The sequence below is a fragment of the Salvia miltiorrhiza genome, chromosome 6 (assembly GCF_028751815.1).
Source record: "Salvia miltiorrhiza cultivar Shanhuang (shh) chromosome 6, IMPLAD_Smil_shh, whole genome shotgun sequence".
In the NCBI taxonomy this organism is placed as follows: Eukaryota; Viridiplantae; Streptophyta; class Magnoliopsida; order Lamiales; family Lamiaceae; genus Salvia; species Salvia miltiorrhiza.
The window spans coordinates 2,099,756-2,119,829 of NC_080392.1; the positions used below are offsets into that span (position 1 = coordinate 2,099,756).

Consider the following 20,074-nt stretch of genomic DNA (forward strand, 5'->3'; position numbering starts at 1 on the left):
CTCTTGAAATCTTCAAGAATTGAAAGGTGTTTATGTTGATTTGGTGGAGGAATTGATCTTGATGTGAACTTGGAAGCTTTGGTGATTCATCTATGGTGATCTTTTGGAGCAAAATCGGAAGAGAGGGAGAGAAATTGAGAGTGGCCGAATGGTGAAGAAAATGAGGAAAATGAAGTGAATTTGTCTTGCTTAGGAAGGATGATTGGAGACCAAACACTATTCACCATTTAATACTTGTCCCCTCCTATACACTAATCCCTTCCCTTCATCTTCATACCACACGTCCACTTCAAGTAAGGCTAAGGAAATTAATCACATGCTTATTAGATTAAAATAATCATGTGTGTGTAAGGTTGTGTAGTCTAGAATAAATCATGTATTAAGCTACATTAACAAAATCATAAAAGACTAATTACTAATTAATGCAATGCTACAAAACTCTTGTGACCAATATTTAAAATAAATATGGCACTAATATTAGTGCACTCACTCAATTATAATATTCCTCATCCTAGGAAAAATGATTTGAAAATATTTTGTTTGGAAAAATTTTCATAAACCGACATTCTTTGATTTCTCGGTAAAAATAAACTGCACTTGCTTTGAAAACTTAATTAAAATTCCAAGTGCTAAAGTCATCAAATAAAAATCATAATAATTTGCTCACAATGACATACGTAACAAAACTCACATAATCAATCAGTCACGTAATTTCACATAATATCACGTCAAAGCAGTCGGCAAACACAGACAAACTAGACGTCTCTCTGACCGATTTTTTTTTTTTTTTTCAAGGTTTTTCACTCTTTCTTTCTCGACGGAATCCTCTTCATCGTCATCTCCCGCTGCTGCTCCATCGACTGGTTGTAATCGGGCGCCACGAAGACTCTCCCGCCCCTCGATTTCGGGTTGAACAGCTTGCTCTGCAGCATTAGGCTGAACAGCCAATCCCTCTCCCCCAAATTGTGGCCGTCCATCAATTTCCGCATCGAGCTCACGTCGAACGAAGGCGGCCGCTCCGAGGCCTTCGGCGGCGCGTAGCTGAGGCACGGCGAGCGCGATACGGCGCCGGAGGCGGCGGCGACGCCGTGATTTTGGAGGTGCCTGGTTAGAATCTGGGCTCTGAAATTCGCCTTTTCCATGATAATGGTGGACTTGTGTTCGTCAATTTCTCGAGCTCCGCTGAATTGAATTGCAGAAGTGTGAAATAGGTGATGGTGTGTGGGGAAGAAGAAGAAGTTTAGGGGAAACACAGACAAACTAGACGTCTCTCTGACCGATTTTTTTTTTTTTTTTTTTTTCAAGGTTTTTCACTCTTTCTTTCTCGAAGGAATCCTCTTCATCGTCATCTCCCGCTGCTGCTCCATCGACTGGTTGTAATCGGGCGCCACGAAGACTCTCCCGCCCCTCGATTTCGGGTTGAACAGCTTGCTCTGCAGCATTAGGCTGAACAGCCAATCCCTCTCCCCCAAATTGTGGCCGTCCATCAATTTCCGCATCGAGCTCACGTCGAACGAAGGCGGCCGCTCCGAGGCCTCCGGCGGCGCGTAGCTGAGGCACGGCGAGCGCGATACGGCGCCGGAGGCGGCGGCGACGCCGTGATTTTGGAGGTGCCTGGTTAGAATCTGGGCTCTGAAATTCGCCTTTTCCATGATAATGGTGGACTTGTGTTCGTCAATTTCTCGAGCTCCGCTGAATTGAATTGCAGAAGTGTGAAATAGGTGATGGTGTGTGGGGAAGAAGAAGAAGTTTAGGGGAAATTCCTATTTGTGCAGGCAAGCTGCTCGACGAATTGTCCCACTAAGGTTTTGGGGCAATCTCAGTTCAGAATTATTAGTAGTTGCTAAACATTGTCTTCAAAAATTCTGTGTTAGCTTCAGCTATCTGTTCTCGTGTCAGGCCGGCCGGCTTTGGTTTTCTCCGGCCGGCGAGATGACTTCTCTTTCCATCATCGAGTTCCCCACGTTGGGAAAACCCTTGGCGGATGTTCTCCCCTTACGTGCTGTCACCAATGGGATCGTGTTCTCCAACCATGTTATCAATGCGAAAAGTACCTGCTTTCCTGCGACGGAGGTTGCCCCTCTTTCCATTGAAGCGGCTGCAATTAGGGATGGTTCCTTATTCCCGGAAGTTCAAGAAATTGCGTGCTTTCAATCAAGGGTTTCTCATTTGTGTATGTCTGATAGTTCTACGACTTCTACCACGGCGTACTTTGATAGGGATCCGTTGAATTTGCTGCATGGAGTTTCTGCCGACCAGCCGGAGACGGTTTTCGATGGGAGTTTCTCTGCGAATAACGTTGCTGCGCAATCTCAAGGTTTTTCAACTTCGACGGCGGATATCAATACTAGGGTTTCCTTGAAGGCGACGACGGCGGCTGTGGAATCTGATAAATTTTCTCAGGGTCTTCCCCCCACGGACTCTTTGATTGTTGCCTCCACAGCGGTTCAGGACTTTGCTCCTCATGGAGCTCGGTCGGATGAGCAGCAACATACACAAGAGCCCCGACCTAAAGGGAAGACGTTTGCCGAATCCCTTAGGGTTGCTTCTGGGCGACCTCCCGATGTTCCGGCGCATGACTTCGCGGTTTTGAAGCCGACTATGGTTGAAGATCGGCCTTGTCTCATTATATCCTCGGCTTTCTGAATGCGTCAAATCAAGTCCTTTCAACATGCTATCCACGGCCGGATTCTACTAAAAAAAGGTCAATCACCGAGATTCGCCGCTGACCTTCACTTGGAACTCTCGGCAATTTGGAATCCCTCATCTTACTGGGAAGTGATACCTCTCGGTAAGGGTTTTTTCACGTTAAAATTCTCGTCACAAGAAGACTTTGCTACTGCTTTTGCTAGGAATGCTTGGCGTCTGCGTGCCGGAATGCTTGTTCTACAAGCCTGGACTCCGAATTTCAACCCGTACAAGCTGGAATCCTCCATGGCTCAGGTATGGGTTCGTATTTTCAATTTACCCCATGAGATCTGGCACCCTGAGGTTTTAACTGGTATTGCTCGACATGTCGGTACTCCTCTTCTTATTGATGGGCTATCTGCTAGAGGGTCCGTAGGGCAATTTGCTAGAGTACTTGTTGATTTAAATGTTGCTATTGATAATCCTTCGTTTATTGATGTGAAATGTGACGATGACACGTTCGAAATTGAATTTAGATATGAGGATATGCCTCTTTTCTGTTGTCTTTGTTCTTCTATTGGACATTCTACAGATTACTGTCGCAAGCTCTCCTCGGAGGCTGATGACAATGCGACAGAGCCGTCTTCTCCGACTAATACTTCGAATGAGGCTACCGGCCGACGTGGTAGGGGACGCAGGAACAAGTCGGGACGTCTGCGAGCGAGAAGTCGCTCGATCTGGCGGCCTCGACCTACGGAGGATAACGACGCAAAGGTGAGGAATGCGGCGGTCCCTCAGAAATCGGTGACTATTGCTGTTGAGGCCGATCACAATTCGAGGACTGTTATTTCAGGTATTGCCACATCCAACAAGTTTGAGATGCTTGAAGATGGCATTGAGATTGATCAGGGAAAGGGGCCGAATGATATGAGCATTATCAAGGATTCTACTCAAAGGGCGGAGTTTTGTAAACAATTGGGAGATGGGCAGTGCTGCTTGATCTCGGAATTAAGAGATATTTCGGATCGAAGGAGCGACCAGAAGACTAATGAGTCCAACGATGATAGAGTGCCTGAGCAATCCAGCCTGCCTGAGCAAAGTCGGACTCCGGAGCAAAGTCGGGAATCTGAGCAGAATGAGCTAATCATGGCGTCTGAACATCAGTTTGAACAGAGAAATCGGTTGACTGAGCATAATTGGACGACGGAACAGTGCAAGATGCCGGAGCTCGACAGTTCCACAGAGCAATCCTGGAGGACCGAGCGGTGCATGGGGACAGAGCAGAGTTATGAGGATAGTCAGAGCAGATTAAACCCGGAGGATCTGAATACTGACCAGGTGCATTCTCAAGAACAGACCACAGGTTACATGGCTGACAAGAACAATGTCCCTTCTTCTCGGCCTGATCATTGTAAGATGGCGATCACACATCAATCTGGTACCCTCTCGTCGAATTCAAACCGTAGCCTCGGACCACATTCTCCTCATCCGAAGAAGGCTTCGGCTGCCAGACCGCCTCTCCCTCAAGGCCGGGGTGGACGGGGTGGGCGCTCCTCCTCACCAAGCGGTATCTCTTTAGACCCTCCCAGGAAACCTGGTGGAGGAATGAAGTCTGTGATGGTCGCCCGAAGAGGCCGATCCCCTGAGCCAAATGTTTTCCTTGACAAAGTTTCAGCAGCTCAATCTGCTGGTGCTTCTATCCAGAATTTCACCATTGATTCCTCCACTGCTGGCGCTCTCCAGTGTATGTCAAATATCTCGATTCGGGCTTCTACTAAACGGTGGGGAGATGAAGATGTGGATGATATTAGTGTTCCTCTTCAGGAGGATGGCTTCTCTTTCGGTTCTCAATGAATATCTTAGCATGGAATATTAGAGGCATCTCTTCCTCTATGGCTCTTCTTTCACACTACTGCAGCCTTTATCAACCGTGTTTTCTTGGTATTTTCGAGCCTAAGACACGGTTCTCTGGGATCCCAAGTTCTTTTTGGCGTTCTTTACATCTCGCTCCGGTGCATCAAAATTCACGGGACAGACGGCGCTCCAATATTTGGGTGTTTGCTGACCCCGCTTTAGTACCGACGGTTGTTTTTTCCTCTGCTCAGGTGGTGGTCATTCAGTGTACTATTATGGGGATTGATTGCACTCTGGCTTTCACTCATGCTTCTTCTAACTATGTTGAGCGTCGCCAGCTTTGGTTAGATATGATTCCTTTTATTGTGGGTCATTTCCTTATAATTGGGGATTTTAATGCTATCTTAGGGGCCCATGAGCGGAGGGGAAGACGTGTCCCTGCTTCTACCCCTTGTACTGAGTTCAGGGCCTTCATTGATGAACATAACTTGATCCAGCCGGACTCTTCGGGTCCGTTTTTCACATGGACTGACCGTCGGAGATTTCCTTCCCCGATTGAATCGGTCCTGGACCGTGCTCTTTTCTCTCAAGCTTTCGAAGATATGTGGTACTCTATCAATTCGATGGTTCTTCCTAGACTTGGATCCGATCACTCCCCCATTCTGTTGAAATGCCAGGACACGGCTACTCCTCCCAAGGGTCGTCGATTTCGTTTTCTTAATATGTGGTGCTTACACGAGGGATTTCTGGATCAGGTCCGTGCTTCTTGGTCCCAACCGCTGGATTGTCTCTGCCCGATGGTTCGGGTTATGAAAAAGCTGAAACGTCTTCGCCCGACTCTCAAGACATGGAATAAGGACACTTTTGGGAATTACAATGTTACCCTCGCCGATCTTCAGCAGGATCTGAGTTCACTTCAGGAGAATATTGACGAACGAGGGTATACAGATGAGCTCTTTGATCAAGAGGTTAACTTGCAAGCTCGCATAGGATCGGTCCTTCTGCGTAAGTCTGAGCATCTGCGGCAGCAAAGTAGGGTCTCTTGGCTTTCTGATGGAGATAGGAACACTCGCTTCTTCCATTCTATGGTTAAGTGGCGTCGTTCCAATCAAAATATTAAGAAGCTTAATATTGATGGGGTTATCTCGGAGGACCCGGGTGTCATGGCAGCCCATGTGATTCATTTTTATGAGGATCTCTTTTCGGAGCCGATTTCTCCGCCGGTGGATAGATCTTGGATTTCCGGTTACATTCCAGCTTCAGTCTCCCCTGCCCAGTCTGACATGCTCGTTGCTACTCCCTCTGCTGAGGATATTCGGCTGACTGTTTTCTCCATGGACATGAATAGTTCCCCTGGACCAGACGGGTTTAACGGCGCTTTCTTTAAGCATTCGTGGGAGGTGGTTGGGGAGGACCTTATTGCTGCCGTTCGTCGGTTCTTCACTCATAGCTATCTTCCCCAGGGCCTTAATTCCAACTTGCTTTGCCTTCTCCCAAAGAAGACTGATGCGGTTCTTGTCTCTGACTTCCGACCTATTGTGTTGGGAAATTTCCTTTTCAAGGTCATCACCAAGATTCTTGCCTCTAGGTTGAACGAGGTAGCTGCTGTTATTGTCTCGGCCAATCAGTTTGGGTTTATCTCTGGGCGTTCTATACAGGAATGTATTCTGCTGGCCTCTGAAGGAGTGAATTGCATGGAGCGCTCAATTCAAGGGAGGAACATGGCTCTTAAGGTAGATATTCGGAAAGCTTTCGATACCCTGAATTGGGATTTTGTGGAGGTTGTGCTGGATTGCTTTGGTTTCCTTCAAACTTTCAGACACTGGATTAGAGTTATTTTTCAATCTGCCAGAATTTCGGTTCTCTTTAATGGAGAGCAGCATGGTTACTTTGGTTGCTCTCGAGGGGTTCGTCAGGGAGACCCTTTGTCTCCGGTTCTGTTTGCTTTGGCGGAGGAGGTCCTCAGTAGTATGCTCTCGGACGCTGCTGATAGGGGATTCATTGCCCGTATGAGGATGTCCCGCTCTTTGCTTTTTCCCTCTCATCTCCTGTATGCTGATGATGTCCTTCTTTTTTGTAAAGCTACTTGGCGCAGCTGCAGGATGATTGAATCGATTCTTCATATATATGCTTTGGTTTCTGGACAGTTCTGCAATAAGGCCAAATCCAAGGTTTTCTTTGGCAAAGGTGTTTCTGTTCAGCTGAGACGTCGACTACAGCGGGATCTGGGTTTCTCAACTGGTTCCCTTCCTTTTATCTATTTGGGAGTCCCCATTTTTGCTGGTCGTGCTTCTGCTGCCCGTCTTATCAGCACTCGTGATCGCATCATCGCCCATTTTCCTAGATGGCAGGGCATGCAGTTATCTATGGCGGGCCGTCTTTGCCTCGTCACTTCAGTCATTCAGAGCGCGGCTGTTCACAGTATGTTGATATATCGTTGGCCAACTAAGCTTCTTCATGATTTGGATAGAGCTTGTCGGTCGTTTATTTGGACTGGCTGCACTACTTCTAGGCCTAAGTCATCTGTGGCTTGGAATCGAGTTTGCGCCCCCAAGACTCAGGGTGGGCTTAATGTGAAATCCTTTACACACATCAGCCAGAGTTTCATGTTGAGGTTAGGCTGGTTGCTGATTACTGCGGACTCGATGGGTTTTCAGTTGTTTCGCCAACGCTATCTGGATGCGTGCCTAAGACCTCGGTCCCCTTGGTTCTCTTCTACGATTTGGTTGGGCACCCGAGCTGCTATCCAGACTCTCGTCAGCGACACTCATTGTTCTATTGGTTCTGGTTCTACTATTCTTTTTTGGACTGATAACTGGTTAGGGTATCGTCTGGTTGATAGAATCGGCATTCCGGATACTTTTCATCATGCTCTTTTGCAGCCGATCTCGGATTACTACTTTGATTATACCTGGCACTTTACTTTGAATTTTTTGCAGATCTTTCCGGATATTGCCTTTGATATTGTCTCGGTTCCTATTAGCGAGGGAGAGGATCGAAGAGCTTGGACCCATTCTCATTTTGGTGAGGTCTCCGCGTCGCTTGCTTCGGATCATATTCGTCCCTGCTTTCCTACCGTTGATTGGGGTAAGTGGATCTGGGCTCCGTTTATCCCAATGCGGCGTTCCATTGTCACTTGGCGGGTGATTCTGGGGCGTCTTGCGACTGCTAGCTCTCTTCGTCGTTCGGGGCTGGTTGGTCCGGGCTGGTGCCCTCTCTGCCGGAATGCGAATGAGGATATTGATCATCTTTTTTGGGACTGTACTTTTGCTCGACAAATTTGGCGCTCCCTTTTCGGCTGGTTCAGGGTGGATAGTCCGTTGATTCACGACATTGGGAGTCTGCTTCTCTGGGCAATGAAGGTGCAGACTAGCAAGCAGGTTGTAAATCTTTGGCGAATGGGTGTTATGTCCACGATTTGGAGCATCTGGAATATTCGTAACAGAGTTGTATTTGATGCGGCTTCGGTCTCTGAGAGGGCACTTTCGATCCAGATCAAATCTTTTATTTTGGAAACTTCCCAATTATGTACTGGTGAGATGGCTAACTCTGTTGAGGACTTACTGATTCTTCATGGTCTTGGGGTGCCAAGCAGACCTCGTCGCCCGACCTCTTTTGTTTATGTTTTCTGGATTCCGCCTCCGACTCCTTGGCGCAAAATCAATATTGATGGCTCGGTTCATGGATCCCCTCCTCTGATTCACGCTGGTGGAGTTATCAGAGATTCTTCTAGCGTTCTGGGTTGTTTTCATTTCTCTGCTGGACGTGGTTGGGCTTTTGAGGCAGAGCTGCTTGCCCTCATCATTGCTTTGGAGCAATCTGTCAATCATGGTTGGAGACACGTTTGGATCGAGACTGACTGCGCTTATTTGGTGGATCTTTTCAGTTCTCGGTCAGACACGGTTCCTTGGAGGTTCTTCAGCCGGTGGCGTAAGGTTCTCTCTTCCCTTGCTGGTTTTCATTTTATTATCACTCACATCTACAGGGAAGGGAACCGGGTTGCGGACTGTTTGGCTTCTTCTGTAGCGGAGGAAGGCTATTGGAATTTTACGATCCCGGATATCCTACAGTTGGTGAAGGATGACAGGCGGCAACTTCCTTACATTCGGGTTGTCAATTGAGGTGTTCTTCTTTCTTGGGTGTTCCTCTCCTCTTTTCTTGCTTGCGTTTTGTTTGTTTCGTTTGTTTGTTAGTGATTCTGCCTGTCTGGTGTGATGACTTCTCCCTTTCGCACTTTCTTGCCTCTCTTACTTCTTTGGTCCAGCTTGGTCTCCTTGGGGCACTGGTTTGTGTTTGTTTGGGTTGTTAATCTGGTTCTTTTGGTCCTGCTGTCCGGGTGTTGGGAAGGTTTCCAAAGTTTGGGTAGTCACACTTGGCGGTCCTTGCTTGTCGTGATTTGTCCGGTTGATGCTAGCAGGAGTGTCTTCACTGCGATAAGCTTAATATCTTCTCTGGTTGGTATTGGAGTTTGCTACTGGTCTTTGCTCCTCTGATGGATCCCTCATTATGAGCATGGGAAATCACGCGGGAAAACTTGGGTTACCACCAATGGTTTCATCCCGTGATCTTGACCTTGAAAAGCACGTTTTGAGCATATGCTTAATAAGTTTGAGAATTGATTATAAAAGTAATTGCTTTAGGAGATTCACTGCTAGCGGAGAACTGGGTCTGATCGTCTTGTTTGGTCTTCTCGCTGTGATGTCCCTTGCTTTTGTTCTTCCCTTCATCTGTGATGGTTGGATCTTTTGCTCCTGGGTTTGGTTGGTGCTTGTTTTGAGGTTGTGCCCCTCTGGAGTTCAACCTGTTCTGAAGTTTGTTTGGTGGCCAGTTTGTCTTGTTTGGTTGGGTCTTCCCTCCATGGGCTGGGGCTCGTTTTGTGGTGTTGTCCCCTCTTTTTCCTTTTCTGTGTTTGTTTGCTCTTTTTTGCTGTTTCGGTTTCCTCTTCCGTTGGTTGTTGGTTTTTGGCAGATCTGCGCTTTTTCCCGTTTGCGCTGATGCGGCGTCTCCAGTGGTTCCGGAGGTGACCAGTGCAGGGAAGATTCATGATGCGTTCGGTGGGCATCCTGTGCTGCACGCTCGGCTTGGTCCGGCCACTGCAGATTTCTCTGGATGGCCAGTGCAGCCCCCTCGGGTTTTGTTGTTGGCTCTTTTGTGCTTCAGCTGTGTTTCTTCCGGCTTAGGGGGACGAGTCGCCGATGGGTTTTGGTTTGGCCGTAATCTGTGGCGGCGAATTTCCCGTCCCCCTGAACTGTGGTTTTGTTTTTTGGTTTTTCGTTAGGTCGTGTTGCGCCTTACATTGGTCCCTTGCTGTACTGCTTTTAGTTACACCGGTTTTGTAACAAATTTTCTTTCTTTCTTTTCAATAAAATTTTCATTTCAGCAGCACTCTTTCTTTCTCGACTCTATTTCCAACTCATTATTCCTATTTTCTTAATAGGACAGTCAATCTCTCTGACATCTCAGTATTCTCAATAGTGTTAAGACACTATCTCACAACATAGGGAAAAGTACGGGGTGTTACATGTACTATCAAATTTAGATAAAATTCATGACTTCATGCATAATTTAAAATTCATGTGGCTCATATAAATACACTTAACTCACCAATTAAAACTTATGCACCACATTTATAAAAAATTTCCTTTAACTAAGCACATTAAAACACATATATAATGATTAAATCACATCAGATAAATCAAACCAGTTTTTTATTATAAATGGATGCCGAATCCTAATTATTAATAATTAAGCCCTTAATCAGGGATTAAAAGTCGGGGTATGACATACTATCCACTTTAAAAGAAATTTCGTCACGAAATTTGTACCACAGAAAATAATTCTGGGTACTTCTCATTCATGCTAGAATCGAGTTCCCACATCGCCTTTTCTTGATCATAGTGCTTCCAAAGAACTATTACTAAGGGTATCGACTTATTCCTTAGTACTTTAACTTTCCGATCTAGAATAGATTCGGGTCTCTCCTCATATCAATTGGATTCCTAATTCCAATTTATATACACGAGATTTACTTGAGAATAAGTTCCCTCGTCCTTTTTCGGCGGTTCATTTTGCTCCTACCTCATTCCTAGGGCTCATCTACGGGGTATTCTTTTTCCAAAGACTAAAATAGTCATCAACCCATTTCTTGTTACCTATCACATGAATAACACTTTCCTATGAATTTATCTTAAAACTATCATAGATCAATTAACTTAAGTCCTCGTACTCGAACACTATATTACGGTCTTAGCTTGGACTCTGAATTTCTATCATAATGAGTGGTCGATATCATTTATAGGACAAAAACTAATCTCAACCAATCACAATGAGACACAATTATATGAAGTCATAGTTTGGGTAGTATACTACATCGGTAGACTAACATTTCTTGGTCTTATCAAACAAGGGGATCTATTATGACAACTCACGAGTTGCAAGGCTCAAACTCAACACAACATCAAAATAAGGTGTTGTAGAAATTGTTCAAGAGAATCAAAAGAATGACCAGAGGGTATGAAATGATTAACTACTAGGTCGAACAAAATGACCTCGAGTATGAACCCATCTGGCTTTTCAACCGAAAGTTGAAACACATGGGTTTTCAACCCAAAAGACGTCTACTGAGATTTGGATCATGTGGACTGGCCAGGTCCAACATCATCACCTCCCAGTCACACGAGAAACATCGTCCCGAACTTGAAGGGCCATGAACATACTATACATAACAAAACATAAGTTCATTATGACAATTAAACTTATCTTAAGGTTCCCTATCCTATTGATCTCAAACCCCAAACCTCTCTTAAGACATATACACACAGACATACGTACACAGGCAAAATACTATATTCATAAAATCTATCCTGTAGCAAAAGTCGATTTGATATTCCGTCGTACTTGAACATTTGAACGTAGAGACTATGGTTCAACCTTTGATGCAACGTTTACCTTGAATTCATCGCGTATCGTCATTCTGTGTTTTTCCTTTACCTCGTACATATCTTTCCATTCCTCTTTGTAGTTCAAAAGAATCATTGTTTTCTTGAGGGAGCTGAAATGCTCTAAGTTCTCTTTCATTCTTCTACATCATCACCTTAAGAATCTAGATTGTAGAGATATCCTACTAATCTAGTAGTCTATGTTCTTTTAAAATTGTGATCATGCAACTTATAGCAATCTATGTTCTCCGGGAAAACATATGTCAATTTTCTATCATTCGTCTGATCATAACATCATAGATTGCGAAAATATGCCATGAAAGGCAAAACATTCAACATTTCATCATAACCTGCTCTTCACATAAACATATTCATGAAGCATTTTAGAACATTAACATCTTTAAAACGTTGAAACTGCAGTTACCTTCTTTCCTTGATTGAGCACGATGCAATGGAGTGTTGAGCGGTGCCATATGAACCCGTGTAAGTCTAAAGAATCAAACTAGACTCGACTCTTTAGAATAAGGTTTCTAGGGCCAGAGCGAACGAACCGCTCTGATACCACTCTGTCACAGCCCACTATCCCAATGACGGGTTAACAAGGGTTATGACTTGGGGTGAACAATAAGAAATGGAAATGGACAATTACTTAACATTAAAGTATATGGAAATGTCACTCATAGATAAAATGCTAGGATCATATATGATTATTTGGATACTTATAAAACATACACATAAATGAGAACTGATTAAGGTGGTTACCCAATAACACGTATCACAACTTCATATCATAGAGCTATCCTAATCAAGTGTTTTGCAGCGGAAAACGTGTGAGATATACATATGAAGATGTATACTCAAGGTTACATTTCTTGAAATGTCACAGGAACACCCGCTCAACATCATTCCATTCCATCAACTGCTCAACCTGCACATTTAGAAATACATGCAGGGCTGAGTATAAAAAATACTCAGTGGGCATAGCCGAAAATACAACATGCATACATATATAAATTGAACTGCCATAACAGTAACACACAGGGGTTTTCTTAAATGACCTGCGCTTACTAAAATATTTCTTTCATTTTCATAAAGTCGATCGGCCGATCATTTTCCTTCATATGATCCATATCTGTTCCTTTCTGTCACGCGCCGGGAAGGAGGCCTCCTTACCACGGACGCCAAGACCGGTCGCAAGCGACTCGCGGTCTCCGTAAGTGTACACGTTAACCCTAGCTAGCGACCTTTGTCTAGCATAGGATCCCAATTGGATTTCCTTTAAAGTTGGCGAACCAACACAGATAGGATACATATAAAAACATAAACATTTTTGGCAGTCAATCATTTCATAAACATTTCATTTCATTTCATAAACATTTCATTTTTATTTCATAAGAGTCATTTATCATTTGGGCATAATAATAAACTGAAATTAACAGTTAAAATCATCTCATGCATATATTCGTATAAGAGGCCTACGACACGCAGGGGATCTCTATATACGTATAGTAAAAGTAATGCCCACCTGGTTAGGCAAAGCCTGAAGATCATAATCACTTATAAACCTGTCTTGGGAAAGCAGCGCTAATCCCCCTGGTCACAAAGCCTACAAGAAATTCTATTCTTAATAGGTCTCGTGAAGCTAATCTTAATTCATGGTGAAGTGCTTAATATTCTATGATTCACTTAGCCGGGTTTTCAAAATTTAATGAATAAATAATTGAAAACATTTTCTCTTGAGTTAAGAACACCAACAATATTCTTACTCATCTTTTAATAATTGGAATTATAAATAAAACCAATTAAATCATAAATATTCTTATTGCAAAATATAATGCAAATCTTGTCATGCTTAGCATATAATAAGTAATTTACTTAAAATATGCTTATAATAATAATTTAATATTATTATAAAATTTACTCTTTGAAAATAATTAATTAAACTTAATAAGTCTAATTAATTATAATAGTGTAGCTCCTTTAAATAAAATCTGTACAAATCCAATTAAATAAATACTTGGGCAGCCCATGATTTTAAAATAATCAAAGGCCCAGCTTAATATAGAAAATCGGCCCAAAATTAAGAAATAACCCAGCCCATTTAATTAAAAATCTCGGCCCAAGTACTTATAAAAATCGGCCCATAACTAATTAAATAAATTGAGCCCAATTCGCAAGTCCACCCTCAATTAAAATCGGCCCAAGTCAAAATTTAAAACAAAGGCCCAACACTTCAAAGCCCAAACCTAAAGCCCAACATTCCACCCCCTTTTCTTCCCTACTCTCTCTCTCGGTCACTTTAATAACTAAATTTACAAATGTTTTTGTAAATTATTTTTGTTGGAATTAAAAATAAATTTATTTTCTTTATATCCGGCGTGAATCATCCTGACTTCTAAGTTCAAAATAAATTCTAAATTTAGCTCGGGGAAACGGGGTATTACACTGGTATAAGACGTTATTGCATCTTTTGCAAGGACATCTAATCTTCTCTTGTACATCCTTAGTAGAATATGCAAAACTTAAGAATTGACGAACACCTTCTTCATATTGTGGGAGCCGTCTATTATTGAGATTGATCCAACTTTTATCCATAGCAAACTTCACACCTTTCATCAGTTATGCAATCAACATAAATTTAAGATTTTTGTCAATTTAATGTGATCATGCTGAAAATTAAATCCTATAAAAAAAACCTGTTCATAAAAGCTAAAAATTCGAAATTCATAAATCAAATTCACTGTTCAACAAAACATGTAAACATGTAAATTGAATCTAGTAAATACCTGGATTGAGATTGAGGTGGAAAATCTGAGTTGTAATTGTATTAAGCTGTAAGCCTGTAACTCCAAAAAATTGTTTGAGTTGTAATTGTAAACCTATACTGGCGATAACTAGGGCTAATCTTGTAAGGCAAGTTTAAAAAAAAAAACAAATTATGTAAGGCAAATTTTCGTTCAAATAATTAAAATAAATATGTATAATTATATGTATCTTGTTTTTAATTGGTAAGTTTAATTACGTAATTTTAGGTAATTTTAATATGTATATCTAAAATTATATATATAATTTTTGGTATAAAATTAGGTAATGATATATATGTTAATAAAGTATACATATATTTTGGTATAAAATTTTAAATAATCTTTTGTATTACAGATGATACACATAATTTACATCTTGTGTATTTTGTAAAACTATAATGTTTTATATGTCATCTATTTAATTACATGTCATTTTAATATTACCTATTAATTTAATGTATAAGATGAAGGAGTAGTATTAACTTTTTACACGTGTAAAATTCATCATAATGAAAGGTAGATTAATTAAATTTGTACTTGAAGCCAAAATTTTAAAATAAAAAGTTATCTTTTTAATATATTATGAAATTTAGAGTTGTGTAATAGAATTTAGTATGAATGACTTATAAATAATAATAAAATTGAAAAATATATATTTTACTTAAAATGAAAAATAAAAGCGTACATTCATCGCGATTATGCTAGGCTCTTTTCAAATTGATAGATCGAATATTGAAGAATATATTAATTTAATCAATAAACAAATTAATCTTTTCCAAGCTACGGGCACCCAAGAGAAACCTATTCATGACATCATCATATGGAATCGTAAAGGTGAATTCATTCAATAAACTCTACTAAATGATTACCTTCTAATATATATATACTTTTTTTAAATGGTATTTCGGTTACCTATTTAACCGGTAACAAAATACAGGTCAGGCTTCAGTGCGGATAACATAAATGCTTAATTTCGAGTACGGGTAATCGAATTTTGGTTACGTTATCTCGTACCCGACCTGTTCATCACCCTATCAATTGCCTAAAATAAAGCACCAAAACTTTATCAATATCACCACTAATAGCAATTTTTTTATTTATTAATTACATTAATATATATATATAATAATATATGTAGATATAAAACTAGCACACATCTTATAGTAATAATTATGTATTTGAAGATTTAATATTAAATTTTCTCGTACAATATTAATTCATAATGTTAGAATTTAGAATTTGATTTTATCTATATAGTAGAATAATGATAGCAAATTTATTTTCCCAGCTAAAGTACTGCAACTGTAAAATCAATTTTTTATTTATTTGTTAGCAAAATCAATTATTATTTCGGTTTGAAAGTTTAATTGAAGGTTGTTAGGTTTTATTTGTACTTATTATTTTTTTAAAATAAAAATGTTAATATTAAACTTTATATTCATTGAATACAAATATTAATTAGTTAGCGTATATCTATGTTAGGGGCAATACGATACGAGTACGGAGATAAAATTATATTAAGTTAATTGAGCAACAATATAACGATTCAAATATTATTAGTCCAATATATAAGTCATAATTGAAAATAAAATTATCAAAATAATCTTGTGCAGGCCTTTCGTGCACGAGATACTTGAATTTCGCCTATGGAATTTGCGAATCCGGTTTATTTTTATAAATTATTTTAAAAGATACGCCACGTGGCGAATCAGGTGCGAATCCGACGAGAATCCGAGAGAATTGCACCCTAAAAGAATCCGATTCGCCGTACATGCTAATTTTTGAAGAATCCGTGCACCATAGGCGTATATTAACACTCACAAACACACATGTTTATATATTTATATATACATATATATAAAAATATAAGTATAGTGTACGTTTTTATATAATTTTGTATAAATTATTTTAATATAATGTTAACTTTAATCATTAGTTAAAAAAATAAATTGTAATATTTGTTCATTCATATAATACGCCTACAATTATAAAATGAATTCGTCTTTATTGATTAGAGCTATTTTACATAATAAATAATTCATCAATTTTATTTTTTTAATTATAAAATTATAACCAATAAATATTCTAAATTATATTATTGAAAGTGTCATCAATTTATAATCGTGTATCACACGGAAGGATGTACTGGTTAAATTCTTAATAATATCGCCAAAAAAACACTTTAATAATATTATTAATAATATTAAAAAAAATTAAGATGATGTCATATAAAATTCATTTTATTTTTTAAATATGTATTTTAAGTTTTGGAAACTCTAATCCTGAACAAATTATAAAGTCATTATTGTAAAATATACAGCGTCTGAAAATTTTGAGAGCCAATTCCAGAAATAATTTAATTTAGCGCCAGCGAAATTTTTTAGAGGCAATCCCAAAAAAAATCAATTTGTTACCGCCAACACTCAACCTCACGTTCTGATATATATCACACACGTTCTCAACAAACCCTTATTTCATCTCCATCATTTTTTTTAGAGCCGCCAGTTTTCATCCCTTCATCTTCTTCTCTGCAGCCGCCAGATTGGTTATACCCTTCATCTTCTTCTCTACTTTATTTCTTCACCAGCGAAGCTCTTTCTTTTCTACTCGATCGGTTTCTCTTTATTTTCTACTATTCTGCCATCAACATGAGTTACTCTGCCACAGCAAGTCGTCGCATTCTCGCAATAAATAACACCGGTATGTATTACTTATGTTCTTATTTTCATGCGTGATCACGTGATATTCACATTTTTCTTTTTTCTTCAACAGATGACGAAACTTTTGAAGATCAGGAAGAAGAACAGATAATAACACCAGGAAATGATGGTTGTAATGTTTCATATATTTTTACATATTCTTTGCTTAATTTACTTACATAATTTGTCATATTTGTGTATATGTTGTAGGTTCTACCAAGTGAAAAGTTCGAGGAGTTACTAAAGGTTTGTCCGTCCAAAAAAAGAGACAGTCTTCTCAAAAATTGGATGTCGTGATCCATCCTACACGAAATCGTATTGTGGGTGACAATGCAAAGGATTTCAAGACGGAAGCATGTGTGATTGTGAAGCAATATGCACATGTTCAATACAAATGTTGAAAGGATATTCCAATGGACATTAAGAGAAAAAATGTTATCCGGAATGAAGGTATATTCTATAGATGCATATATCGTTTTCTTTTTAATTCTCTTTGATATATTTAAAATGATAAAATTGTTCATTTTATTACAGCAAAAGTTTAATTTGGCCGGCGATGTTAAAGTTACACAAGTGGTGTTCCAGCAACTCAACCGTCAATACAGAAGTTATCGGCATAAATTACACCTACACTACCTTCAGAACAAAGGCAAAAGCGACAATCCTCCAACTGAAGTTAATCTTGAGGATTGGAAGACATGTATTGAATATTTTGAGAGCGATGCGTTTAAGGTAATACATTCCCTTCATTTGTTGTATTTATATTTGGTTGGGTATGATGATAACTTTGGTAAACTGGAATAACAATTTCATTTATTGTATTTATGTTTGATTGAGTATGATGATAACTTTGGTATGAACTAGAATAACAAATATTGGTTCAATAGTTTGTACTCATAATTTGTGGTCTCATTGGTGCATGAGAAGTCTATGTTTAGGATTCTGTGGTTTTTATTTTAAGAAAATTCTTCAAGTATCGATCTAATAGAAAAAGGCATGTTCACGCTTGTGTTGCAATTTTCTAGTTTGTTTCATAGTCTGGTTGTTTTTTTCCGATAAAAAGGCGTCTTTAAGTTGGTGTTGAAATTTTCTGTAGAGAAACTAATTATGATATAAGCGTGATCAAGTCATTCTATATATGATCAAGTCATTCTGTATGTAACCGTGATTAATTCTTGATAGTCCTGTAGAAAAACTAATTATCATATAAGCATGATCACGTCTTTCTGTATATGGCCTTCAAAATACTACTAATTATCATAAAAATGTGATCACGTCGTTCTGTAAATTTTCTTCAAAATTTCAGTATGTATACAGAGAGTGATTGATTGTTGAAATGATAGTTCATAAATGAACGTAATCACGCCTTTTCATAAATTGTCTTCTTATGCTTAGTATTGTTCCTTTGTAGAAAATGAGCGATAGAAATAAAGAGAATAGGAAAAAGTTGCAGATGAATCATGCATGTGGAACAAAATCCATTGCACAATTTTGCTACGAAGAGGTACATTAATTTACATGCTTTTATATTTAAAATGCTTTGAAATGCTTGCCATATTAACTAACTTATATATTAGCGTGATAATGAAACTGGAGAGGAGCCTAGTCGCACAACTGCATGGAGATTGAGCCGTTATAGTAATGCGAAAAAGGGATGGATCGATGAAGCCTCAAAGGAAGTTTATGTGAGTGAATAGTTAATTATTGTGTGTATATATTTATGTAAGGCAAATTATACATACTAATATAAATTTAATTCATCAGGACAACCTTATGAAGTTGCAAACTGAAAACATTGAAGATGAGAAGGGTCCAATGTCAGAAGATGAAGCTTTCGTCAAGGTTCTTGGGGAGGAAAAATCGAGCCGACTTCGTGGATGTGGAGATGGATTGAAGCCACCATCCAAAAGAGGAGAGTGGATTAATCTTGATTTGCAAAAGGAGAATGAAGAGCTGAAGAAAAAGAATGAAGAGTTGGCCTCCCGATTTGAGTCTTTAGAAGCTCAAATTAACAATCAACAAGTGAATATACAATCTCAAGTAGAAGAACTTTTGAGAGCTCAACTCCCTGCTATCATCCAAGGCCTAAATCAAAGTCAAGTCCCACATTCTAAGTAGAGAAATATTAGTTGATTAAATTTATCTGTTATTCATAGAAACACCTGATTTTATGCTATTTCATATATATATATATATATATATATATATATATATATATATATATATATATATGCTTTTTCCTCAATTTTACAATTTCTTATTGACTTTTTAGAGATAAGCGTGATCATGCTTAAAAGTTCCAGCAATACTGATAAATTAACATGATCACGTATTTACTTGAATAAGCTTCCGCATCAATATTGCAATTCGATTCTGTTGTTCTTATACATAAACGTGATCACACTGTTTTTTAAATAAGCTTCTAATATAGTGACGACGACAAGAGCATTAGTGACAAATCATTTATTGTTATTACACTATTATTGTGACCACTTTTCAATATTTTTTTGTTACTAAATGATTAAGATTTTGTGACAACAATTATAGTGATAATAATATATGTCACTAAAATTAACAACTATAGTGACCAAACGAGCTAATTTTAGTGATGCAATAGATATGTCTCAACAAATCATAATTTTTGTGACAACAATTTCAATTTTTTGGTGACAATGATTATAGGTGACTATTAAATAAAATTTCAGTGACAAAAATCAATTGTAACTATATGACGAAAAATTTAGTGACGCTTATGCTTTTTCGTCTCTATAATTATATATGTATAGTGACGATTATAACATGTGACTAAATGATATGATTTTAATGACGATAAAAGCATGCGACTATATGCTGATTTATATAGTGACGATAAAAAACATGTCACTAAATGAGAAAATTATAGTGACGACAAATACATTATGACTATTGGCTGGACAATTTAGTGACGTTTGTATCATGTCACTAAATTACATAATTACAGCGACAACAATATCATGTCACTGCAAACAGAAACTATTGTGACAAACTTCAAACGTGGCTACAAATTTCAAAATATAGTGACAAAAGTAAAATCGTCACAATTTAATCATATTCAGTGGCAACATCATCCGTGACAATAAATAGATTTGCAGTGACAATATTTTGTCGTCGT

At 39.1% G+C, this 20,074-nt stretch overlaps 1 protein-coding gene across 1 annotated transcript; it reads left to right on the forward strand.

Moving 5' to 3' along the window:
• The first annotated feature begins 3,536 nt into the window (after positions 1-3,536).
• Positions 3,537-9,864, forward strand: LOC130987840 (uncharacterized). The gene is made up of 2 exons (XM_057911537.1): positions 3,537-8,604; positions 9,451-9,864. The coding sequence occupies exon 1, from the start codon at positions 4,479-4,481 to the stop codon at positions 8,601-8,603; it is 4,125 nt and encodes a 1,374-aa protein (XP_057767520.1). The 5' UTR covers positions 3,537-4,478; the 3' UTR covers position 8,604; positions 9,451-9,864.
• Positions 9,865-20,074: the final 10,210 nt, after the last annotated feature.